Source organism: Brachycentrus maculatus, unplaced genomic scaffold (genome assembly GCF_059751285.1).
Source record: "Brachycentrus maculatus isolate JH-2025_06_01 unplaced genomic scaffold, ASM5975128v1 h1tg000007l, whole genome shotgun sequence".
In the NCBI taxonomy this organism is placed as follows: Eukaryota; Metazoa; Arthropoda; class Insecta; order Trichoptera; family Brachycentridae; genus Brachycentrus; species Brachycentrus maculatus.
Window position 1 is genome coordinate 357,252 of NW_028280762.1, and position 27,689 is coordinate 384,940.

The following is a 27,689-nucleotide window of genomic DNA, read 5'->3' on the forward strand; positions in this document are numbered from 1 at the left end:
ATAAATACAAGTTTGTAAAACCACCGCCAAATTCTCTAGAAGTGCCCAGGTGTAGGCAGTGAAAGGGATTAGAAGTTACTTCAGTTAGTCAGCTAGATCCGTTTCCGACCCGACGTTGTTAAAAAAGTATTCGAAAAACTTTCATTGTGTTATCAACGAGTTACTGAAAATTATTTCGTGAAATATAAATTCAAAAAAATATCCATGGTATAGGTATAAAATTAAATTTCTAAAACACACACGATGAATGTACAATACAAAACATGAAATTCGGACAATTTTTATATTACATGAATAGAATTATTCCGATTGTGAGAGTTTTTAAACGTTTGTCAAATATTTTCATTATTTTACAGAAAATGCTTTGTAAATTCAACATTTTAAAGCGTTTTTACAGCTACTATAGGTTTGCTGCTGTTGTTATGGTAATTGGATTTTTTGCATGAAATTATCTATTCGTTTTGATATTCAGATTTTCTTTGTTCCAAGTGGAATATTACAATCCTTTAAGGATCACAGAGTTATTCAATCTCTGATTTATAGATATACTTTTAAAATTATAAAAAATGTTTTAAAAAACGTGTTTATTTATTACTAGCTGCAGTACTCGGCTACACGTTGCTATGGAACTCTGATCAAACGGAATAGAAAATAAATCAAATTAAAATTAATTTAATTTATAATTTTGTTTAATTTCACAATGCTTGTTGAACAGCAATGAAAATATTACAATTTTTTGAAACAACAATGCAAAAAAAAGTTACAGCAGCTGTCAAGTATATGGTACATCATCTTCCACCTGCAATGTTTAGTATTGCTATTGCTGTTATTTTGAGCAGATTGCGGTACCATTATTGTGGTCAAAAAGCGCTTAAAAGAGCAAACATCCTTTTCTAAATCGTTTTTTTCGGCCTGTCGCGACGGCCCCATATCATTATTCATTTTAATTTCATATAAAATGTATACCCATTTTGTCTATTACCATTAACAAAACGTGAAAAACCTAATTTATTTTGAGATTTTAACGATTTATCGATGACTCTGATCATCATAAAATTCTGATTTTATTAAGTGTATATTTTGTATTTTGTTCTTAGTTTTATAAACTTCATTTAATCAAATAACACTCGAGTAGGTACTTAATTAATTATCTATGTTTTGATTCCATTTAAGTACTATTTTGTTAACCAAGTGCTCTTAAGTTTTGTAGTGGATTTATGATAGGCGCTGAACAAACGGAAAGCGCAGATTGTCCAACACTTCAACCGTATTTCCCCTCTGAACGAGCTTATAAGCTTCGCACAAGAAGCTTTTTCTTGTTCCACTAATATGGAAACCATTTAATAGCTACTGCAAGTGTTATTATAATACCTAACGTTTCGAGAACGATTATAGCTAGAGAAATGCTAGAGAAAGTTTACGATAAATGGGCTGGGTATATATGGTAAAGCATATGGTTTTTGAAAGAGATGACTGTAGATTTGGATGTTGAAAAAGCAAGGTAAATGATATTAATAAGATGAGATGTAGATGCATCCAAGAATTCGTCGGATATCCGAGACGGACACGGTGAGCAATGTAAGAGTCTTCCAAAAAGCCAGAGTGAATAGGGAACTAATATGGAATATTAAAACTTGGAGTGTGTTCTATTTGGGACATGTGCTCAGAGAAGAAATGTACAAGGCACTGCAATTGATAATCAAGGGTAAGACAAGAAGCATGGAGTTAGTAAGAGAATAATGAAAGTAGACCGAATGCAGTCGAAATGCGATCTCTTTGAATGTAGTCGAAATTTCATTAACTTTATAAAATACCGGTTTTAACAAGAACCTTGTCACCATCAGGGTTTATTAAATTCCAAAACATTGAAAATATTAAAATACTCATATTTATTACATTCCCTTACCAAAAACGAAATCCTAAATGTTATTGTGCATTGCGTAGCAACTCCAAATAACAAAAAAAGTAGGTTAAAGTGTACTAATAATAAAAAAATGGTTAAAACAAAGTTGTTTAATTTTATAAAGTTCGTAAAATGTGCCACAAAGTATCTGCGTTTGATGATAGTAAAATATAAAGGATCGGCTTCACATCGCTCACTCCTTTCAAGAACGTCATAAATCAAAAATCGTAAATTTTGAGTTATGCATGTTTTCAGAATGCCTAAAAAATGTACTATATCCCAGAAAAAGAGGCATATTTTTAACTTAATATTTTACCCGCTACAGGGCAGAAAATGTGGTTTTTTCATTTTGAAGAAAAGGTATTGTTTAATTATTTTTTTTAAATTAACTAAATATTTTTCAAATGGAGAAAAAACCTTCAGGTTTTACCTAAAAATATCTGTTGCTCAGAAAAAGGTTCAATAAGTGGCTTGATATTCATTTTTAATACATTGTGTTATATTTTTAAACTTTAAAAACGTTCTCCTGAAAAATCAAGTTTTTTTATTTATGACGTTCTTGAAAGGAGTGAGCGATATGGACTTTTCATTAGAAGGTCAAATATTAACGGGGTTTCTGAATATGGATAATAAACTTTTCTATCTCAAATCTGCGTGTATGAAGATTTTGCATAAGCAAGTTTCACTTTTGTAGTGTGTAGTGTAAAATACACACACAATTATTTTCTTATATTACATTTGTATTTTTTTACAATTTTTACCTGCAGCGAGAACAATCATGGCTCCGGCAGGTACGCCAATACTGAGGTTCAGCTCGTCTCGTTCCTCGATGGCTGCTACACTACCCATCACCACTTCGGCAATACCGCAAACGATCTGAAAATGACAATTAAAAAAAAATATTAAATACATACATTGGATTATATCACAATAATTGACCACATTTCTAGAAATGAATTTGTGTAGCAGAAAACAGAAGACGAACTATAATGGCAAAGTCAACAGTGATTGGTTTGACGAAAAAAGTGAAATATCTTGTTTTCCTCATTGTATGGAGTGGAAACATGGACATTGCAAAAATGATTTTTTTAATATTTATTTAAATAATTAGTTATTTCAAAATGTTGCCTACGAACTCTGTGCACAACGAACTTTCTGTTTGTCTATTACATTTGAAACTAAACGATTCTTACCGATTATTAATGAGTTTATTATAATTATATACTTAAATATCTCGTAACTACATATAAAATTAAGACGTTTAGTACATAAGTAAACACAAATCCGCGTTTGTCTAACGTGCGAAAAGTCTATGGTTCCGCTCCCAGAATTGTTTTTTTAAAAATATACCATATTATGGGAAAACGCTTTTCACATAACGGATTTTTTAAATGACTAAATTGCTCCTGGAGCGAATTAAATACGTTATGCGATGCATCACTGTATATACGTATATTTGCAATAATATGTCCTTACTGAGTTCGTACCAAGGACACATTTTGTAATATTCTTTTAATAAAATACCATATATTCGAAATGTACTATCAAAGGCGGATGGTACCCATGGCGTTTTGTAACCGAATTACCTATAAAATAGGTACGTGCTTTTTTTAAAAAAAACTTTTTTCCTCTCCTTGTAAAATTTACATTTCAAAGTTTACTATTTTGTTGTCTCAGCTGCCGATTTTTACAGATGTTGGAACCTTTCGGCACAGTGTTAACAATGCCTTAATATAAATTGTAAATTTGTGAGTGGGTCGTACCTTAAATATTAGTTAGTGGTAGTTTCGAAACCTGTTTCAACGGTGGCTAAGTAAAATGAATGCCAACAGGTTAAGGGTGATTGTGTGAAAACTGTCTACAGAATTTAGACACCAAAAGTACTATAAATACGTTTATAAATCCAAACTGTCAGACAGAAAGTGTAGTGGAACCAATATGCCTTTCAGAATTACTCTCACATAACACAAGAAAACACCTCCCAGCAAAGCACACTAATCACAATTTACACACTTCGTGGAAACGTACCTAGAACTACAAGATCTAACACACGGAAACACGTTAAACAAAACTTAACACATACCTCTTTTGGTCAAAATAACTTTGATTTTTATGCAATAAAGTTGTACAACCTGCTTCCGTTACCCATAAAGTCATTAAAAAAACTAATCATAAAAGAGCTATTAACAAATATATAATAGAGGTGGGTAGATCTGAAAATGATGACATCATTTTTCTTTCATATATCTATCTTAAAATTTTCATTCAAATATATAAATAAGTACTGCGCCCTCGGCACAGGAAAACTTAGTGAAGGCTCATTATTATTATTTTTTGTTATGTGTATGATGAATAACATGTAAATAATACATATAAAAAGTTGATTTACAAGTTCATTGCAAATGTTAATTTACAAGTTAATTGCAGAGGGAGACCGAGAAAAATCAGGTATGACAAATACTTGAAAGTTGTCAGGTTAGGAGTCGAAACTATCGGCGGGTATGTATGAGGAGATGCATGAACGCGGAAGCGGCGAAGAATGTTTGCAAAGATAGAGTGGTGTGAAGTTCTATTCTCTCTACCTACCCCTGCGAGGAAGCGGCGTGATGGTTAGTTAGTTAGTTAGTTAATTTACATGTTAAAATTAAGACAATGAATTTTTGTGGTTTTCCATACAGATAATACAATTATTTTTAAATCTTCACAATGGAATATCGAACATATAAAATAATGGTGATTCCTTTGAAATTGCAACAGAAAAAGAAATCGTATCATTACAGAAGCTTTCTACTGTGTATTCCTTTTATCTCCAGAGATGCAGTATCCATTTCAAAAGATTCATCCACTAAAGTTTTTAAATTGCCCTCTTAACAATTCGTCCCCACCCCCAGCGCCGGAGACTGGAATAACATGCATTCTGGGCAAATGCAACATGGAATAATTTCATACATTTCCATGCATTTGGAAGTGGAGGATTAATGTGCTTTATTTATTCCCGGTTGGTAGTTGAAAGTCTAGTATGAGAATATAAGCATGTAGAGTTTTTAATCAGCGTAGGCAGTTCAAGGCAGGAGTGAGTGAATTTTTTTTATAATTTATATCATAGTAGTTTTTGTCAGCCTCCGTAGTGTACTGGTCAGCATGCTTGGCTACCGTACTGGAGGTCCCGGGGGGGTAGGGGGATAAATAAATATAAGTGATTTTTTCACGTTAATATTTATTCAATATTATCCTGGACCATGTGGTCATGATCAAGATAACACTGCGTTTATATGATGCAGTGCCCTATGCGCCATTGGGTGCAGATGAGGGTTTGAAGAATATCATAGTCGATGCTGTAAGCAACATATTTTCTCGAATAAAAAAAAACATACACCAGTAAACATGATTTTTCGCAACATTGGAAATTTTGACAAAAATCATATTTTAAACATAAATAAATGAAATAAATTATGTTATAAATAATGTTTTGTATTGGTCGCATATATGCGACCATACTCCTGGAAAAAAAATTGTGAATAAATATGTGTTTTATAGACTCATGTATTTCGTAATTCGTGTTTTTCAATATTCGTTCAACAACGTATATGGAAATTCAACTGTTTTTTCTTCGTGCTTGTAATCTCTTTTCGAAGGATAAAAATAAGTACAAAATAAAATAATAAATATTCTTTTGAAAAGAACTTTATGCTACCATTAGTCCATCGCTATTCCAAGAAGAACTTTATATTTTTCTGGAAAATAGCTTTTACAACTATTATAAGTAAAGTTCTCATACAATGTGTTTCAGTAATCCGGTTAAAGTTTGCTTCAACATTCTGAAAGAGGTCGTTTAAAGAACAATTTGATTTCACTTTCACGTTCGGATTTTTTGGCACAATCCATTTACGTTTTATTGTTCATTGTTTTTTCTTTTCACTATTTGTTTTGTATATTGTAAAATAAAAACGAAATAAGAAGAGAAAAAATATATTAGCATAAACATTAAAAGACTTTAAAAGTTAATGTTAAATTTTGACACCTTAACATATGTATATGAATCAGAGAATGGAAATCTTGGTGATTTCACATTCACAAAATACCGAACCCTCTTCTAGTGGAACGGAAGCTGACGAAAGTCATCAGTCCGGCTTCTCCTGAGGAGTGCAACGTGATTTTTTCTTAGCAATGAGCAAATGCTGAGAAGTTCTTGATTGGCCCACACTAGATTGTCGCTCCTGTTCCCAACAAAGATTAAATTTAACATTTTTTTAAGTTAGAAAAAACTAAAAAACTTTTAGAGTGTGTTCAAATACTTGTTCACAAATCTGGATTGTCTCTAATTCAAGCATATTTTCTCGCGTTTCTCATGTATGTGATTATAATCCAGAATTCGGACCTCACATACAAATATAAGAGTTTCTTCCTTAATAAAAAAGCTTCATCGTCTCACCAATAGATGAAAATTCTAGTGTTTCTTGTACAAATTGTTTCCAAATTGGATCATATATATAAAGAACTTCCCAAAATTTGAAGTAAGCCCCGTAAATTCCCAGACTTCCCCATACTTCTTCATCTATGTTGAGATTTCAAAAAATAACATGAAAAAACCATTTAATAATCTACAATATAAACCTTGTACATTATAAGCAAGGGAAATAATAAATGCAACTTATATAAAAAAATACCAGTCATAGGTTGGTGTAACTCAGACGTTGCTTCATGTGTGAGTTAGCAGCAGTATCTATGGTTGATTTGAGTAAGATTTTTATGTTGCAGAGATCTTTTTATTTTTAAATGTTTGCAAGATCCTTCTCGAATTATTTTACACACTTAACCAAAATGTTGTGAATTTGAGTTAAATATTTGAAGTTATTATTCGTATGTGTATTTATATGTTGTATGTGTTATGTGTATTTCAGTTTCCATCAAACATGGGTAGATTTGTGAATGTTACACAGTGTATAAAGTGATCAATTGAAACGAGACAATGACTATCGTTAGCCATTTTATGTATACTCCAGTTATGTATTTTTCAGTTTCAATCAACCACGGCTAGAATGGTGAATGTTACACAGTGTATAAAGTGATCTATTAAAAGTAGACAATGACAGATCTTAAGGTTTTATGTGTATTTCAGTGGTGAGTTTTTCAGCTTCCTGTTAGTCATATTTTCAAGAAAATGGGGTGAAGAAACTAGTGTGTTTCACCTTGATAAAGAATGAATATTTTATACTTTTTGCTAGATTCAACTAGGAGTTTTCTTTCTTGAAAAATATATCAAAGCATTGTCAGAAATATAAAGTAGGAAACGGATATAATTTGGAATATTCAAATACGAAGAACAGGAAGTACGTAACAAAATAAGAAGAAAATTCTGAACGGTAAAAGTGAAAAATTTACATGGATAAAATGTGTGGAGAATGGGTATACATTTAGACCTTTATAGAAAATTATTTCTTTTAGTAGCTTATTTCGATATTGAGTTTTTGACTTGTCTCTTGGAGTGCCGTTTTTTATTATTATTTTAATTGTATAAAATATTTTATTAAATAACTTTAATACAAGAAGACAAAATAATTTTGGATACTTTATATAGGTCATTTTTCATAAAAAAACTACCTCAAAGGCGCTTCAATGAGATTAAATTAGGTAAAAGAATAAAGTTGTAATAATTTTGCAAACAAAGGCCTTTTTAGTTTTTTTTCTATAAAAAATGTGTAAAATTATATAAAGTATGTGGGAAGGTTGATCACTTTTCTTTCGTGTCTTTAACGATCAAGATAACACTGTTTCTAATTTATGTATTTATTTAAACTTTATGTAGGTACAGAAAATAAATAAACACAATGACGGGCTTATTGCTAAAAAACAATATCTTCCAACCAACCAAAATATCTTCCAACCAACCAAATTCTATACAATGCAGTACGCTATACATCATTGGGTGCAGATAAGGGTTTGAAGATCAATATAAGAGTATGAAGAAACTTCATTTAAAAATTTTTTAACCTTAGTTTGAAAAAAAGTAAGTGAAATAAAATAAAACCAAAAAAATCTATCCGTGAATATAATTTATAGATTGGAATATATTAACATGATTTTATTACAAAATTGATTCTCGATTTCAGTATCAATGTCGCATAAGGTAATAAGTAATGTTCTATAATAAATTCAAAAATTAATCTGTGCTTTCGACTTTTTAGCGAAGGGAACATCAAAGAATCCTGAATTGAACGACTTAAATTAAGACGGAATCCTATTAGATTCGTCTCGTTATACGAATTTTGTAATAAAGGGATGTAATAAAGTAGGCTTTAATCTTTAATGAAGCTTTTTATACGTAGAACCTCGTATAGCCACAATATAACATACATGTCAATATTAAACATGTTTGAACGGAGAGGGTGTTCATGATATTTCTTGTGGAGATAGCGACAGTAAATATATAGGACCTACCCCGAGAAACTCTTACGTCTGAAATGAGAAAAACCGTATCACGTAAAATGAAATTACCCAGGTAATAAATTGTTTTTAACGAACAGGAAATCCCATCAGGCAAAAAATTATACAAGCGTGGACTGATATTGGAAAATTATGTATTTTAGTCGACTGCAAAATGAGAGTAGTGAATAAATATGGGGTGAATTACATCTAGATAGAAAAGTGATCTTTAAAAACCAAATTACGACTACATATATTTATATACAGGGTGACCCATAATCCAACGTATTCCTTTTAAGAGGTTTTAGGACAGCTTATGGCTCACCAAAAAATGAAAATATGACCTCAGAAAAATTGCCTTAGTTTTCGTGATATTTCCATTTTTATGAATTTTCCGAAAATCTACCCCTTAGATCAGTTTTAATGAGTGCCACTTCTTCAAATTTTTGTATTTTAAGATTCTAATTTGTGTTTCACAATAAAAGTGAAAAATGTTTGTTAAATTAATTTACAACATTTTGAGTGTGTCCAAATACTTGTTCACAAAATCTGAGTATTTTGAGTAGTGTAGTTGTCAATAATGTGTAGAATTGGTGAATGTTACACGTGTGTAAAGTGATCACTTAAACCAGCCTATGACGGTCGTCAGCCCCGTAAATGCCCAGACTTCTATATTCTTCTTCATAATTGATGAGATGTCAAAAGATAATATTAAATTAATTTATTTTTGTATTTTATTGTGAAACATAAATTAGAATCCTAACATATGAAAATTTGAAGAAGTAGCACTCAAAAAACTGATTTAACGGGTAGGTTTTCGGAAAATTCATAAAAGTGGAAATATCTCGAAAACTAAGGGAATTTGAAATATTTCTACAATTTTCAGTTGAAAAATCACTTAAATTATAGGTCGCCAAGCCTGTAATTCCCTACGGGTCACAGTGCATTAAATACGATATGCGTTCTCTGCAAAATGAGTCTGACATAATAAAACGCGGAGAGTCGTAACATCGATTTTTCTTAAGGGGAGGTCACACGTCTCTTTAAACATTATTTTTTAAAAGAATGTATATTGGATATTTTTCCCTTTTTGGAATAAAAGTATATAGAAAAAATAGTTTTATCATTTTTAATTTTATTATTTTTTAGGCTCCTTACCTAACAATAACTCTTTTCTTTTCAAAACCGTATGATTATTTCAAAGAAAAACTTATTTTTTATACGGTGCCTTCAGAAAAAAACCGATTACGTATAATGTTACCTGAATTTAAAGAAAATAAAGTTGCGACTTAACGAATACTGATACTGAACGAAAATACAGTAAATCGCAAATTAATTTTCTTTAAACCTAGATATAATTTGTTGTAATTGATTTTTTTTTATTTTAAAAATACCGTTTTTGTGTTAAAAAATAAGTTTTTATTCAAAATTAATATATGATTTGAACTGAAAAGAGTGTGTATTTAAAATAATGATAAAAATATTTTTCAATATATAATATATTCCAAAAAAGTCTAATTCCTGAATACATTTATATAACGTGGTAATATTTTCCTTCGTAAATTGGGTGTAAATAATATGTAAAGTGGGTGTAAAATAATAAAATAAACAATGTGTTGCTTTCTAATTAAAGTTTATAATAAGTTTATTCTTAATTTATCTTTATAATATTTTTTTTATCTATCTATCTGATTCTGACAGTTCAGAATATTATATTTTTTCTATCTGATGTCTTTTGTTTTATTCAGTGCGACGCATGCGACATCTGGTGGTTGAACTGTTTTATGTAGGTACTATTTGTAAGTACTTAATAAAATGTATAGGTAGGTACCTAGGTATTTTATTACATATTATATATCTTTAAATTGCGCGCGGAAGCACGACCGACATGTAGCTCGGTCGTTCACTCTCTGAATTTGAAGTCTGCGAGTTCTCCATTAAATCCAGTTGGAATACACAATATAATACCAACGAAATTTTCTCTCTACGTGCTAACCAAGGGTGTTAAGATGGGGTTACAAATGGAAGGAAATCATTTCCAGTGGCTGAATCCAAAACTGTTCATCTGAACAATGTCAATGTAGGGATGGAATAATAATGTTTAAAAAAAATATATTGCCGGGAAAAACAATGAATGTCAACACATTGAAAACATCAAAACATTTCAATGAAAGATGTGTTTTGATGTTCTTGTTTGATTTACTTGGCGTGTTCTTTAAAGTAATGGTTAGATTAACGCAGAGAACATCATAGTCTAAGCTTTACTCGAAATAAAAAAGTAATGTTAAAAAAAGTAAAAGTAAAAGGAATGTTTTTTATTAATATTTTTAAAATTCATAATAAGTACTTTTATTGATATTTCAATACGAATTAAGAAAAATATTGAATTCAATCGATCTGGCATTGAGTGGTTTAAGTGATCACTTTATACACTGTTTAATATATAATAATTGGAAGTTGTATACATATTTCAAATGAAGTGAGTTTTTCTTTTAGTAGAAATATTCACGATCAGATTTACATATTAAATGTTCAGTGTGGTCAGGTCAGGATTTGGAATAATCGGCGGGTACGTATGAGGAGATACATAAATGTGTAAAAGGCGAAGATTGTTTTCGAAGACAGATTGGTGTGAGGTCCTATTGTATTTCCCTACCCCTGCGGGAAGCGACGTAACGGCTGGTTAGTTATTTTTTTAGTTAAGAAAAAAGAGACGTTCATCGTTATTCCCGTGAAGATTTTAAATCGCTTTCAGGCAGCGATACAGGCACGGGTTTGTATAATATTTTCACGGAGTAACAACCGCGGATATTGCAAAGTTCAATGTTCAAGCTTCACGGGTTCTTGAGATTAAATTGACGTAAAAATTGCACGGTAGTAGGTACTTTCCGCAGTAATGATTCTATAAGGGTGCTTTAGGGCAGAAAGTTCAGTTAACAAGCTTTTATATAGATTTCAACAGAAAAGAATACAGCGAGTCTATAAAAATACTTTGAAAATATTGATAATTAACTATTAGTCTGTTTCCGTAGTGTGGTGGTTAGGGAGTCTCGCTACCGTGTAAGGGACCCCGATTTCAAATCCCCGGTAGCTCAAATTAAATATTGGTGATCTTTCACTCTCATGTTAATTATTTATTGCCCTGGACTGGTGTCTGAAGTGCAGGAAGCTGTATCTGTAAGCTGTGCAGGAATATAATTTACGATAAAGATAACACTTCGTAATACAATGCAGTTTTCTATCCACACACACACACACACACACACACACACACACACACACACACACACACACACACACACACACACACACACACACACACACACACACACACACACACACACACACACACACACACACACACACACACACACACACACACAGATAGATATTTATTGTGGATTAGTGTCTAATTGTTGATAAGCTGTCATTGTTTTAAACTACGAAAAAAAAACTTTGCAAATATATCATTCGTTAGCAAAAATATATATTGTAAAGAGATTTCCTCAAATAAGGAGCGGTATAGGAGTAGTGGAGAATAGTAAAGGTTTTTTTCACCTTGAAGACAATTTATCTCTCAAGATTTATTGTTGCAATTAAAAATAAAAATATAATTTATTGATTCGGCATAAGCTTTGTGGAATGGCGTGTTGATTATTTTAATATATTTATTTGTAATGAAATAAAACTAAATAAAATAATAGTAAAAAAAAGACAATGAACAAAATTCAATTTAAAAAAAGTTAATTGATCGAAGTCTTTCTTAAGCGCGCTTTGTTTTTCTGTCTAAAAACTACACTTCAATTATTCACGCTATTCAGTTATCTAAAACCCTTAACGCACAAATAGCTTTTTCTCCCCTTTTTTCTTCTCATTTCCCCTTCTATTGTTACTTAATCATAGAAACACGAGAAAGAAATCATATAAATTACGTACAGATCACATTAGTTTTGTTAGCAAGAAATTTATGTGGAAAATACCTCAAATTTGAGGCTTCCATTTGAGAAGGTTTTTCCGCATCCCATAACTTTTTTTCAATACACTTTGTCCCTTTCTATTTAGATCACAGCATTTATAGAAAGGGTAGTTCTACCATATGACAGGGTCGTAATAAATGACTGTGGTTGATATAGAAGTGTATCAAACGAGCACTGGGAGGGTGAGAATCGTAGAAAAAGTGGTTTGGGTCTACAAGGGTTTTGTAGAAATAAGGTTTATAAAATCATTAATTATTTCAGGTTTGGGATGTATATTGGGGTTTGATTATCAAACAAACCTACTAATATTTTGTTCATTAACTTGGCAGATTAAAATTATGTATTTTTACAAAATATAAAATTAACATATTTAAAATAATCTGTAAGAAGATTAATATATTAAAAGGAGAAAAAAAGCTAATAAAAAAGCTAAATTTACCTTTGTATTAAAAAAAGGTAGTAAGCCTCTGTTGAGGCAAAAAAAAATACATACACAGGCAAAGTTGGTTAGACGATCGAAACCGAAACTGGCGTCGCGTGTTTGATTCCAGCCAAGTGCAAGATAAATTTAAGAAAGATTTATTTTCGATTGGTCTGGGTGTTTGTGACGTACAAATTTTCACATTTACCTTCCCTATCCTTACTATCCTACCTGTAGAAAAGCCTCTAAAAGGAGAGGCTTTCCGGGTTATTCCTTTTCAAAAAAATGATAAGAAACATCGTTTAATTACATTAATTTCGACATATTTTCATGTCTTAGCTAATTTGAATTAATAAACGGTTATTTATATAAATGTCGTGGTCTCTTAAAACCCTGAAAATAAAATAAATTTCAGAAAAAGATTAATATTAAAGCGAAATAGCAAATATTTACTTATCCCCGCATAAAGAACTTTGCTAGAATGATAAATTTTCTGAAACGAATGCACCGCGGCAGTTTAATGAGTCCAGAAATCTGTTTGCGTTTTATTTTCAGGGGAATATTTACCAAAAGTCTGAAATTCAACCTTCAGGGCCGGGAGGGTAATGATGTAGAATGAAAACGTGCACTCATTTTTAATGTTGAAGAGCGCCATTTTGTTTCAGTTTTCAGGCCTGAAAAACGGGCGCTAATTTCTTTATTCAAATAAGAAAAGTGACGCGTGACCGAAATGGGGTGACAAGGTTTATTACTCGGAAAATCACACATTTGCGTATTTCAAACTTGATAAAACCGCTGGCAGTTAAACTAGTTAAATGGTGCGTTTTTTGTAAACATGAAAAAATATATAATTTATATTTGAAACACTAAATTTGTGATTTTATATTTTATAATTAAAATTTTACTTTGGTTTAATATCACTTTAAAATTTTTATTATAACTTTTTTATGATGTCTACCGATTTGATAAAATGAAAGGTCTTTATATATTATACACGTGCAATAAAGGACTTAAATCACTCATCATCCCTGATCTCTTTTGACTGTGACTGTCAATCAACACAAAAAATAAAGCCACTTGAGATCTACCTAAGCTTCTTTCCCTAACCGTCAAAATATTTTGAAAATTGTTTAGTAGATTGTGTTTTAGTATTAATCAGTGTTGATAAAGAAGCGGTTAGCTTTGAAATCGGTAGACATTATAATTAAGTTATAATAAAATATTTAAAGTGATTTTAAAACAATTTTAATTATTTAAAACAATTTTAATTATATATATATATATATATATATATATATATATATATATATATATATATATATATATATATATATATATATATATATATATATATATGTATATATATATATATATATATATATATATATATACATATATATATATGTATATAATTATATTTTATATAATTAAATATATGTAATAAAATAACTAGGTACCTACCTGTACATTTTATTAAGTACTTACAAATAGTACCTACATAAAACAGTTCTACCACCAGATGTCGCATGCGTCGCACAGAATTAAACAAAAGAGATCCGATAGAAAAAATATAATATTATTAACTCCCAAAATCAGATAGATATAAAAATTATCGTAAAGATTAATTAAGAATAAACTTTTATTGTCGTTTCTTTAATTACAAAGCAACACATTGTTTATTTTATTATTATACACCCACTTTACATATTATTTACACCCAATTTATAAAGAAAAATATTACCACGTTATAAAACGACAATTTTGTTAATTGGAAATGGATTATGAAACATTAGATGTATTAAAACAATTACTACAATATGTTCGGAGTGAGAGAGAAAAATTAGAAGATGATCAAAGAAAACGATTAGAAGATAATCAAAGAAGACGTGGAAATCTAAGAACTAGTGATAAAATTAAAGATAAAAGTCCATGTAAGATTTGTGAAAATTTAAACAAGGGAACTCGATATCACCCTGAAGCAAAGTGCTGGTTTAAAACAAAGGAGGATGATAAGATTAATAATAAAAATGAAGATTTACAAATTACACAGAAACAGTGCTTGAAGAGTGAAAATAAAAATAATTTGGAAAAAATTTATACAAAATATAAAATAAAATATACTCCAGAAAAGAAGAATTTCGAAGCAGATTGTATGAGCAGGAATCCAGTATTAGAATCGAAGGAAAATGCAAATGAACAATTAAAAGTTGTAAATTTGGTTAAATTAGAAGATACTTTAAGAGATCAGAATAAAAATGAAGGAATTCAAAAGAAAAAAACAAATGGATTGAAAAAAAACTGTGTCTACTTTAAAAGGGTCAAGAAGAAAAAAAAAATACAAAAAAAAGAAAGAAATAAAAGAACGTAAAAAAGAAAAAAAAAGAAAGAAAGAAAAAAAAACAATAAAGAAAAAAAAAAATACTTTATCATATCACTAAACTTATACCAGTCCCTTCACTACAAGAAGATGATCCGGAGGACGAGTGAAAATTTTACTATGAATTTTCATCCCCGAGGGGGGAGATGTAATAAAATAACTAGGTACCTACCTGTACATTTTATTAAGTACTTACAAATAGTACCTACATAAAACAGTTCTACCACCAGATGTCGCATGCGTCGCACAGAATTAAACAAAAGAGATCCGATAGAAAAAATATAATATTATTAACTCCCAAAATCAGATAGATATAAAAATTATCGTAAAGATTAATTAAGAATAAACTTTTATTGTCGTTTCTTTAATTACAAAGCAACACATTGTTTATTTTATTATTATACACCCACTTTACATATTATTTACACCCAATTTATAAAGAAAAATATTACCACGTTATATATATATATATATATATTTAATTATATAAAATATTTAAAGTGATTTTAAAACAATTTTTAATTAGTTAAAAAAATATCTTTGAAATGTCCATGTAAGCTAAACTGATGATTCAAAACGGAGTACTGGTACCGACACATGTATGGAAGCGGAAAATGGGATTGGCAAAGGAAGGATGAAAGCAGAGTTAATGCATTCTCTCAGACGAAAGTGTAGAAAAATCGTTGTATGACGATTTTCATTTTCATTTAATGAATTAAAAAGGAATGTAAGGGCTGAACTTGGAATAATTAAAAGGACTGAGAGAAGTTCTTTAAGGTGTTTGAACATATTGAGCAAATGTTTAGAGATAGAACGACTAAGAACGTATGTAGCGAATATGAATGGGAGAACAGAACGAGGACGGCGGAAAAAAGCTTGACACGACCAGATCAATCAGAATCTCACATCTGGTGGTGTAAAAATTCTACGTAATCGGCGGGCATGTATGACTAGATGTATGCGAAGGAAGCTAGAAGTGTATGTCAATACAGAGGAGTATGGCATTCCATTCACTCCACTTACCCCGAGCGATGGAATGCTAGTAGTAGTAGTGGTATTAAAATATATAATTGATACATCATTTCATGTGTGAGTTCTCGGTAGCATATATGGTGGATTGGAATAAGTTTTTTATTTAGCAGAAACCCTTATATGCAAGAAGGTTCCAAAATTATTTCACATAAATTATTTCACATACTGAGATACGCCTGAAAACATGATTTTCAATTTAAATGTTGTTATTTCTTTTTTATTCAGTAACACCAAGTTCTAGAACTCTAGCGTTCAATTTGCAACGCGTTCGGCCGCTCTGAGGGCTGGACGTGTTTTCACGCTCAATTTTTTTTAGTATAAAGATTGGAATTTGACATTTCTCAGAATATACATATTTAGATTTTTTTTAAACTCCTTACCATTCAATGACTGTTTTTTTTTTCAAGATAATTTATTTATTTTCAAGAAAAATTATTTTTTTCTATATAAAAACGGCGTTTTAACAACAACAAAAAATATTTACGTCAAATACCTGGGTTAAGAGGTAAATTAAGCTGCAATTTATCGAAAATTAGGCCCTTATTATCTGACAAAACTGATAGAAAGACTGTGTCAAAATGTCAAATTTGTAAAAAATAAAAGCTCAGAAGTAAAGTGTGAGTTACACTACAAAGCTTATTCATTTACAGCCTAGGCTCAGCACCAAGGTTAATATTTTACTTTAGTACAAATACTAAAGTACATACGTATGACAAAGTTAATTTGATTTTGTAATTCATACATGCGAGATGCGAGGCGTTTGATTTGGTACCGAGCTAAGTTCATCTTGAAGCTGGGAGATATGAATATGAGAACTATCAAAATTAGGAATTAAATCTTATTAATTCAGATACGCAAGATATTTCAAACACAAGAAAATAATTGGATTTTGTCTAATATTAGGGGAAAGATGATAATTTACGTAAATACATACAAAGCTTAAGAATTAATTAAATTTTTGATGACGCGGTACGTAATTTAAGATAAGTTTGATAACATTTTGGAACATAACAAATTAATATGTAAAATATAATATATACAGCATTAATCAATTGAGTAGGTAAATATTAAAATCGTGATTTTGTTTTTTTATATTTTATTTAATCTGTGTTCTTATGATAAATAAAAATATTTCCTAATTATAATATTTATTTGTATATTTAAAAAAAATCATACATAGGTGACATATATGTATGCATGTAATATTCCCCATAAGTAATATCTATTACTCATTTTGGGACATGAAAATTAGACTGAAATTAGACACACACTGAAATTAGAAAGTTAAAAAATAAAAATAAACAAAACTAGCTCAGGTCAAAATATATAATACTAAGCAATAAAAGTGTAAAATAAATAGGGATACATAAAAATACATAAACAAAAGCATTAAAACATAAAAAAAACATAAAAAAACATATATTCATAAATTTATTAAAATTATTTTATAAACTATTTCTTACCTGTACAACCCTTATTCTGAGCGCTAGGGCAAAAGGGTAAACAGGCTTAGTAGGGCATCCCCCCCTGGACCCTCCGCTGCCCGCACTCGTGTCGTTGCTTCCCGTCGAACCTTTTCTCCAACTCATTTTCAACCCTTAACGCTTTCCAAATAGGGGTTAATTTATTTAATCACATCTGGAGATGTTTAATAATATATAATTATGGAAACGTGCGATTTTTAGAAGTTCTTTTCGTGATTCTGAAAAAAAAGAAATGCGCAAATTAACGTCAAAATTAGATAAATAGTATGAAAAGTATACAAAAATCCATTTCTGTAATAGAAATTTATAAAATCACACTTGAAAACCAAGCCATAAATTATTTGTAATTGTTATTATAATACACTACTTAAATTCACTCAATTTAAGAAAAAAAATTCAAATAAATTTATGGAATATCTATCCATGATTAATTTTATTATAATTTCCCCTAACTTTTTAAGTTTTTGTTTATAAATATCAATGTTATTTAAATTTACATTAGAAAATCATTTTCTTTGATACAATTATATAAAACATACTCGAAATCCTCACCATAACTTTAATGCTTTTTTTTAAAAAAAACACTTCTAAAATTCATTTAATTTAAATTAATTATGTTGAGAAAATTTAATTCAACCATAGTTTTTCAATCCCTGCCTTATTGTGAATTGAGTTTTCTCTAGCTTCTACCAGTGGGATGATGTCCTCGGTCACCGGTGAAATAAAATATGTGTGGAAAAACATAAAGTTGTTATTTTGTTATAAAGTAAAAACATACATTACTAACAAACTAACTAACCATCACACCGTTTTCCCACAGAGAGAATAGAACGCCACACCAAACTGTCTCTGGAAACAATCTTCGTTCCCACATCCCTCCCACAATCATGCGTTTCCTAATACTTACCCTGCGATATTATTTATGATATTATTTACGATTTTCTTGATAAATTGAGATTAATACCATGTTTATTTTAATTACTGCCCTTCAGATTTTTCAGAGGTCCAAATTCTACCTCCATCCATCAATGGCTGAATTTGTATAAAATCATTTTCAGCATAAGGAAAAAAAACATTATTTTGATCTCAATTTAGCCGTGAATATTGCCAGCACATTTAAACTCCAATTAGGAACAAAAAATGCCAATAAAAATTATATACAGACGGAAGCCATTTCGTAGTCAATGTAGCGGAATCTATAAAAGTTTATATTTTAGAATTCTTTTATATTATACATTAACGTTCGAGATAAGAAAAACGGTGGGAATACGTCATGTGGTTCAAAAATAGGACCCTAGAGTAGATGAAAGTCGAATGATTCTCGGAACTTTATAACGTTATCATTCACTTGTATTGAAAAAGCTTCATGGCAATATATTTCTTGTTCTTGAGATGAGAATACATGTAATACACCAAGTCAGAGAGAATTTTTTTTACATTTTTACAATCGTACAATTCATTCTGGATCACGCCGTTTCCATGCAGGGGTAGGCAGAGAGAAGGAATAATTGGCGGGTATATAAAAGGAGATACGTGAATGTGTAGAGATGAAGAATGTTTGCAAAGAAGGAGTAGTGTGGCGCTCTATTCTCTCTGCCTAGGGAATGGTTAGTTAGTTAGTTAAATATGCGTTTTCAATTTTTGATGGTTAGTGTTGTGGACTCTTAAGTCAGAGTTTCTCGATTCGAACCCACTCTACGACAATTTGATACTTATTTCTAATAATGAGCCGCTTAGGCTCACAGAAATAGTATGGAATTGAAGTATTTTTGTAAATAATGAAAACACAAATATTTCCCTTTGAATAAAAAACAAAATCCATAGTATTATAAACGCAACTTTTTAATTTTATTACGTTATCGAAATCCTTCGTTTTCGTGGAAGCTGTATTTAATATTAAGCTCTATATTTTCTAATGAAACTTTACCAATATATTTTCACAACCCTTTTGAAGTTTGGAAGGTTCTTGAGAGGGCGTTTACTATCTGATTTTCTTGAGAAAAGAAAGGATTTTTTTTGTAAAAAGTTTATTATTGTGATCGTAAATTGAGTTGATTTTTTTCTGTCGCCAAATTGTCGAGTCGTTTAAGTTGAAAAGTAGAAAATGGGTCGTTGACTTTATATTCTAAATAAATGTAGGCACTTTTGTTTTTTAAATCATCAAACATCATGGGGCGAAACATGTTTTTTAAAGGTTTAAAAGTTTTTTTTATTGTCTTTCTATCAGTAAAGAGTAGTTATACACGGGTTGAAAGATCGATTTCTAAGGCGTCAAAGGTACTTGTGTAATAAAATGTTATAAAAGAAAGCATATTTCACAACATTTTAGAAATGTCTAAATCCTTAGTCACAAATCAACTTAGGAGTTATTTTATTTTTTGATTAGGCATTAACTTTGTGGTAAGACATGATGAAATTGTAAATGAGAACACTCGTTTTTTACCACTTGAGTTAAATTTATTTTAACGACCAGTTTTGAAAGCTACATTTGTAGCTTTCATCTACAGGTCTGAATATAAACTAAAGCATGAATATTTTTTTTTTACTTAAGTGGTAAAAAACAAGTTTTTTATAGAAGAATATTAAAGTTTGGGTATTTGCAGGACTTATTTTAATATCATATATGTGTATATATATAAATATATACATATATGTGTATATATATAAATATATATATATATATATATATATATATATATATATATTTATATATATATATATATATATATATATATATATATATATGTATATATATATATATATATATATATATATATATATATATATATATATATATATATAAATATATATATATATATATAAATATATATATATATATATATATATATATATATATATATATATATATATATATATATATATATATATATATGTATATATATATATATATATATATATAAATATATATATATATATATATATATATATATATATATATATATATATATATATATAGATATATATATATATATATATATATATATTTATATATATATATATATATATATATATATATATATATATATATATATATATATATATATATATATATATATATATATATATATATATATATATATATATATATATATATATATATATATATATATATATATATATATATATATATATATATATATATATATATATATATATATATATATATTTATATATATATATATATATATATATATATATATATATATATATATATATATATATATATATATATATATATATATACATATATATATATATACGTGTTACACACAAAAAATATTGGTAGAAATAAGGGCAGAAAGAAGAAATCATGTTATATTTTCGTGACGTGAATTATTTAAGTATTAATACTTAACTAAGAATTCACCAACAATTTCTCATATTTTATATTATATTTTTTGTTATATTTTTTATTAATAAAGGTGATTTATTTGTAAAATTTGAATACTCTGCCTAGCCGGGATATGACAACTTGATAAAAATACAATGAAATTCCTCCTAGAATTCCTTCCCAAATCACAAGCTAAAATATAATAAATCTTCTTTGGAATAAATAATAGAAATGTAAATACCTTTACGTTTTTCCCTCAAAGTATGAAAGGGGAAAGAGTAAGAAAGGATGCTTTTAGAGAAAAGAATGAAGGGCGACAGAAATTAAATACGATTTGGAAATCCTTTTCAAAATACGGAGCGTTCTTATTCTGCATAAAATAACACTGATAATTCAGTCTGGGTTCGTCCTCTTAGTTCGTCACTTAGGAGTTATTTATATAGAAATCTCAAATACACAAAGGAGAATATAAAAGTCTGGGTATTTATAAAGGTCACGACCTGTCATGGGCTGGATTAAGTGCTTACTTCAAACATGTGTAACATTCACCATTTTACCCGTGATTGATAACCACAATACTGAAATTTCTTAAACGAGTTCCCAGCACCATCTTTGGTTGATTTGGGTGTTATTGTTTTATTTAGCAGAGACCCTTATGAAAGAAGTTTAATCACATATCAATTTATATGTTCTCATTGCACTTTTTTTTTGCAAAATTTTGAAATGGAGTTAATTTTGTAAATCCTGTTAAGAAAATTTAAAAAAAATCTTTGCTAAAACTTTAAACTTTATACATGTATAACATTCACCATTCAATCTATAATGAAAACCACACTACTCAATTTTTCAGACGTTTATTTGTGCTTCGATTGTCACCTTCTTTCACATGCTGTTTCTTGCACCGTCTATGGTTGAGTTGAAAAAGTTTTTTTATTTGATTTATCAGAGATTCTTTATTTAAAAAAAATATATTTTTATTATTTACACAAATATTTCAATTTCATACTATTTCTGAGAGCCTAAGCGGCTCATTATTAGAAATAGGTATTAAATTATGGTAGAGTTGGTTCGAACCGAGAAATTCTGATTTAAGAGTCCGCCATACTAACCATGGGACCACAATCCGACAGATCATTTAAAATGTTTACAAGATTTGTGATAAAAAATTTCGACACTCTAAATATTTTTAATAAAATAACTAGTAAAATTGATTATAAAATAACTGGTAAAATATATATTTAAATAACAGGCTAAATTAATTGTTATTGATATTGTCATTTCGTTATTTTTTGTATATTATTATATTTTGTATGTGTCATGAAAATACCTTTAATTGTTCAGCATTTTCATGACAGTATGGGGAAAAGTATTATGGGTAAAGGTATATATTATAAATATTTATTTCTTAAAAGGTATTTCTTGTATGGACTTTGAAGTTATACTTTAGAAGAAATGGCTCTCACTGCATTTCAATATTTAAAAAGTTTTTTTAAGTTTCCATACAAAATACATATTTTGAAAAGAAAAAAGATTTCTCTGCTGTTATGATCTCTTTTTACTGCTAATTCTACTTATGATATAGGAAAATTTAAGTTTTTATGCTGAAACTTAAATTTAAACTTTCATAGTTACTGCTAACCAAGGGGGATTTTTTATTACTTTCTCGAAATTTTTCCCAACAGGATTTAGAAAATTAGCTCAGTTTAAAAGTTTTCCATGAAAAAAATAAATAAAAATGAACTAAAATAAGCACATAAAAATTGATAAAGGAATAAACTTATACCATGCTTGTTTTATTCTCAATATTTTGAGGGTGTTCAAAACATTGTTCACAAATCTGGGTTTTGTCCAGCGAGGAGTTATTTTTTTAAAATATTCATATCTCAACATAGATGAAGAATATACATAGAAGCTTGGGTATTTACAGGGCTTATAACCTGTTTTAAGTGATCATTTTTTTAGTGATCACTTTATACAAGCGTAACTCTCACCATTCTACCAATGATTAAAAACCACACTACTGAAATTTCGGAAGTTATAAAATCTTCAATTGATACCCTCTATGCTAGCACCATCTATTATTGAATTGGGAGAGTTCTTATTTTATTTAACAAAGACCTTCATGAGCAGAAAATATTATTTCCGAATTATTTTACAAACTAGGAGAAGCTTTGAAAGCATGTTTAATAAAGAATAACGAATGTCCAACATGATGATTGGATAGATGACTATTGTAAGTTCATATGAACTGTGTCATGAGATTAATCATATATTTTGTCATATATAGGAGTTCCAAAAATTTTAGTAGTGTGGTTGTCAATCATGGGTAGAACGGTGAATACTGCACATGTGTGATCACTTAAAGCAGCTTGTGACAAATCGTTAGCTATCTATCATTGGATAAAAATAAAAATAACTTCTAAGTCGACAAACCAAGATTTGTGAACAAAGATTTGGACACATTTAAAATATTGTGAAAACATTTTTAGCCAATAATTTTTCCATTTTAAATATCGTCCAGTTCATTTATCTACCATATAAGTATACTACAATTGCTGGGAATGTATGTGTTGAAGGTAGAAGGCATTTAGTCACCGCATCTGTTACTAAAATGCCACCCAAACCCCTAATGCCCGCAAAGTTTTCAGTTTAGCAGATGTTCAGGGCTCATTAAATGCTCCAACTTCAGTAGTAAAAGGAAAAATTACAGAAACTTTTAATTTGTCCGAAATTCTGAAAGCTTTCTATCGAAACTTTTCGCGATATCTACATTAAACTGTTTTTTTTTTTAATAAATAAATTTAATGTACGCATTTGGTCGATTAATAAAAATTGAAAATCATGTGTTCAGGCATGTCCCAGTATGTATAATATTTCGGAAAGTATGTAAATAAAAAAAATCGTTAATTAATCACATTTTCTGTAATTTTTCTTTAAATTTTTTTCAACACGGTTTAAACGGTGTTTGAAAATGATGCGGAATACATCGAAACACGTGGAACAGTAGATTTTAAGAAATAGTGGTATTTACTAAGTAAAACTTAAACTAAAAATCGATAAAATAAATAACTTGTTTAAATATAAGTCTTTACAATTTTCAATTCCAAGTACCTTAAGATTTATTTTCTAATATTTATTCTCTTCAAACCCTTATCCGCACCCCAATCGTGCATAGGGCACTGCATCATATAAACACAGTGTTATCTTGATCGTTAACACATGAAGGAAAGGTGCTCAGACCTCCGCTTCAGGTAGCAGTCCAGAACAATAGTGAATAAATATTAGAGTGGAAAAATCTCTTTTATTGAATTGACTACCCCTGGGAATTGAACCCGGGACCTCCATAATGGCAGCCGAAAGTGCTGACACGAATCACAATGACATCACGAAGGCGCACATTAAATAAAATATTTATTACTCGTTTAAATTATTTTATGAGGATTAAGGAAGAAACAATTAGACTGTAAGGCTTTTAATTAACATAAATATAAAAGGGTTGCGTTAGAAAGCTCTATTAAGTGCTTTCGATGTATAATTTTAAAGCCATATAACATGTCAAGGTGGTAAAGAACTTATCATATGAGTATTTATATTTTACTATATAAATTTTACGATATTCGTTTAAAATATAATTAAGATCTATTAACAACATTTTGAGTGTGTCCAAATACTTGTTCACAAAATCTGGATTATCTCCAATTACAGGAGTCATTTTCATATTATCTTTTGAAATCTCATCAAAGATGAAGAAGAATATGGAAGTCTGGGCATTTACGGGGCTGACGATAATAATATAAGAGTTTCTGCTTAATAAAAAGCTTCTTTACATCTCACCAATAGATGTCTCTAGTGAAGTTCTAGTGATTTAAGAACAAGGTTTCTAAATTGGTTCATATATATAGAACTTCCAAGAATTTGAGTAGTGTGGTTGTAAATAATGGGTAGAATTGGTGAATGTTACACGTGTGTAAAGTGATCACTTAAACCAGCCTATGACGGTAGTCAGCCCCGTAAATGCCCAGACTTCCATATTCTTCTTCATCTTTGATGAGATGTCAAAAGATAAGACCTATTAAGAAAAAAATTACATTTGACGCATAATTTGAATGATCGGTCTACTTCAGAACGTATAACTCTCTTTCTCCTTCTCTCTACGTGTTATCTTTCTTTTCTCTCATATAACGAAATACGTTTAACAAACGTAACGAAATGCGTTTAACAAACGTCCTTAAAATTTCACTTCCAATTCTCGTCCAATTATCGATTATTAAAACGCCGCCTAAAAAGCTTCACTTAAATAAAAAAAAATTTAAAAGAAATAATATTAAATATTTTTTCTTCCAACCAAACCAATCTCGCGACTAGAGTCTTCGTTCCATTTAAATTTCTTTGTGTTTTTATGTAAATGATAGGCTGTTTGGCGGGAAATACTATTAACCAATAGAAAAGCAGTAAGAGACCAACAAGAATTTAAGGAGTCTAAAAACTTATCGTTTTCCGATGATTTACGAGTAAATAAATCATAGAACACGTTGATTCATCAATTGTGTCACCTACTTTCAAAATCCGCCAGATCCATGTAAGTCAATTTAACAAAAAATGCAAAATTTTTCGAGCAACATTTATGTTTAAAAGATATGTCTATCTTTTGATAAAATATTATGAAATAGAGAATTTTCCCATTTTTTAGAATTTTTTTCAGTATTAAAAAAAACACGAGACACAAACTGATAGTGAAGTCATCTTAATTTTTGACCTATCCCCGCTCTCTGATTGGCCAATATTGGTCAAAAGGCAAGTTCCATGAATATAGCGGAATTTGAAATATTTAGGTATTTTTTAGCAGGGTTTTCAAGTATGTAAATATTTTAAACAATAAAACCCACAATTGGCATTCCGATAGAGTATTTATTTTAAAGTCTTATAAAATTGGATCTGGCGGATTTCGAAAGAAGCGACACAATTGTCAATCGGCTTTAAAGTATTCGCCATGTTTAATTATTTCAGCGAGTTTAGCGTTATGTTTTCGCTAGAAGCTTTTATGCCTTTTGCATTAGTATCCATTGAGGATTGCACCATATATTTAATATTGCACATGAATCTCAGACATTAAACAGACTTGTTTAGTTGTTGAATATAAACTTTAAGTACGCTAAAATTTTAACGGCAGTCAATTCACTTTCATGTTAAGTTTAAACGGTGGACATTCAATGAACTTTATTTTATGTGATGTTGGTATTGAACGTGACGATTAATAAATTCAAAGAAGAAAGTCAATGTTTTGATTGATATACATGTATAAAACCGTTTATGATACTTCAACGTGAATATCGCTTTGTAAAGAACTAACTAACTAACCATCACGCCGCGTCTCCGCAGGGGTAGGCAAGGATAACAAAATGAATTAAGATAATATCTCAATTAACATTCTTTGCCTCTTCGTCAATGTCATATCAATGTCGAGTTTTTGTTCCGTGGGTTTGAACTCTCTCCGACACAATTTGTTTTTTTTTTAAATTTTATTTTATCATATGCCTTCACAAAGTTTTTCCGTGCCGAGGGCAAATTTTACTAAATTTATTAAAAAAAACTTTTTTTTGTACAATATTTTTTGTCCGATCAAATACGATATGGCTGAATGATGCTATCTATTTCAGATCTGTCCATTTCCATCATCCACTTATGAATAGCACATATGATATATCTATTTAAAAAAAAATAAAATCCTCTTCTTCGAACCCTTATATCCGCACCTGATGGCCCATAGGGCACTGCATCATATGAACGCAGTATCTTGATCGTTATAACCAGAAGGAAAGGTGATCAGCCTTCCACTTCAGGTACCAGTCGAGGGTCATATTGAATAAATATTAAAGTAAAAAATTACTTTTATTTATTTGACCCCCCCTGGGAATCAAACCAGGGACCTCCAAAACTGACCATTAAACTACGGAGGCGGAAACCTGAAAACCCTCTTAGGCCTTGAAAAAAGTAAATTTTTTTTTTTATATAATTTTAACACAAACTATTACAAAATAATACAAAAAATACATATTTCTTGTTGTGATCACCCTCAATGATAACGAACTTCTTAGTTCTCTCAATCAATTTATTTACACCCTTAAAAACATGATTCCTCTTGAGCATCAAAGTGCTAATTGATTCCCTTGAATTCTCGAATAAATTCTTGAAGCTTTTAACAAACTATATTACGTAGATAATTTATAAACACCCATTTATTTACAAAGATTATAAACTCGAACGTTTTATTAAGGCAATTGAAATAATATTACGAAGTTTTCTTTCATTCTTCGAGGGAACATTCAACTTTATTATAGGGAAGGAGTTAACTTTCAAGTTCAAACATCAAATAGAAATCCCGTGGGATTTTGTCGAACAGCAAATAAAATAAAATTTGATCGAAAACGGAATCGAATCTACGGAAAATAACTAAATCCACAATTTGTTTGTAAGGTAGTTTGCATATCAAATTGGCTTAGATTGAAAATTATTTATTTATGATGGGGATAATATATATTTCTTTAAATTTAATTAAGTTGGTGAAACCGAAAAAAAACTGTTTAGTTATAAAAATTAAACACTTTTATGAGACCGCTTTTGAATTTATTATTGGAAACAAGACTAGTTTCGAGAACATCTGTAGTTCTCAAAACTTGTCGTGTTGAAATTAATAAACTCAAAAGTGGTCTTATACAAATG

At 29.5% G+C, this 27,689-nt stretch overlaps 1 protein-coding gene across 1 annotated transcript in view; it reads right to left on the reverse strand.

Moving 5' to 3' along the window:
* LOC148313589 (uncharacterized) overlaps nt 1-27,689 on the reverse strand; it is an 83,421-nt gene that overhangs the window by 7,577 nt on the left and 48,155 nt on the right. The window contains exons 2-3 of the mRNA XM_088260020.1: nt 17,597-17,835; nt 2,665-2,779 (exon numbers count right to left, since the gene is read on the reverse strand). Of these exons, the coding sequence (XP_088116146.1) occupies nt 2,665-2,779; nt 17,597-17,722 (241 nt within the window). The 5' untranslated portion in view covers nt 17,723-17,835. The remainder of the gene's footprint in view (nt 1-2,664; nt 2,780-17,596; nt 17,836-27,689) is intronic.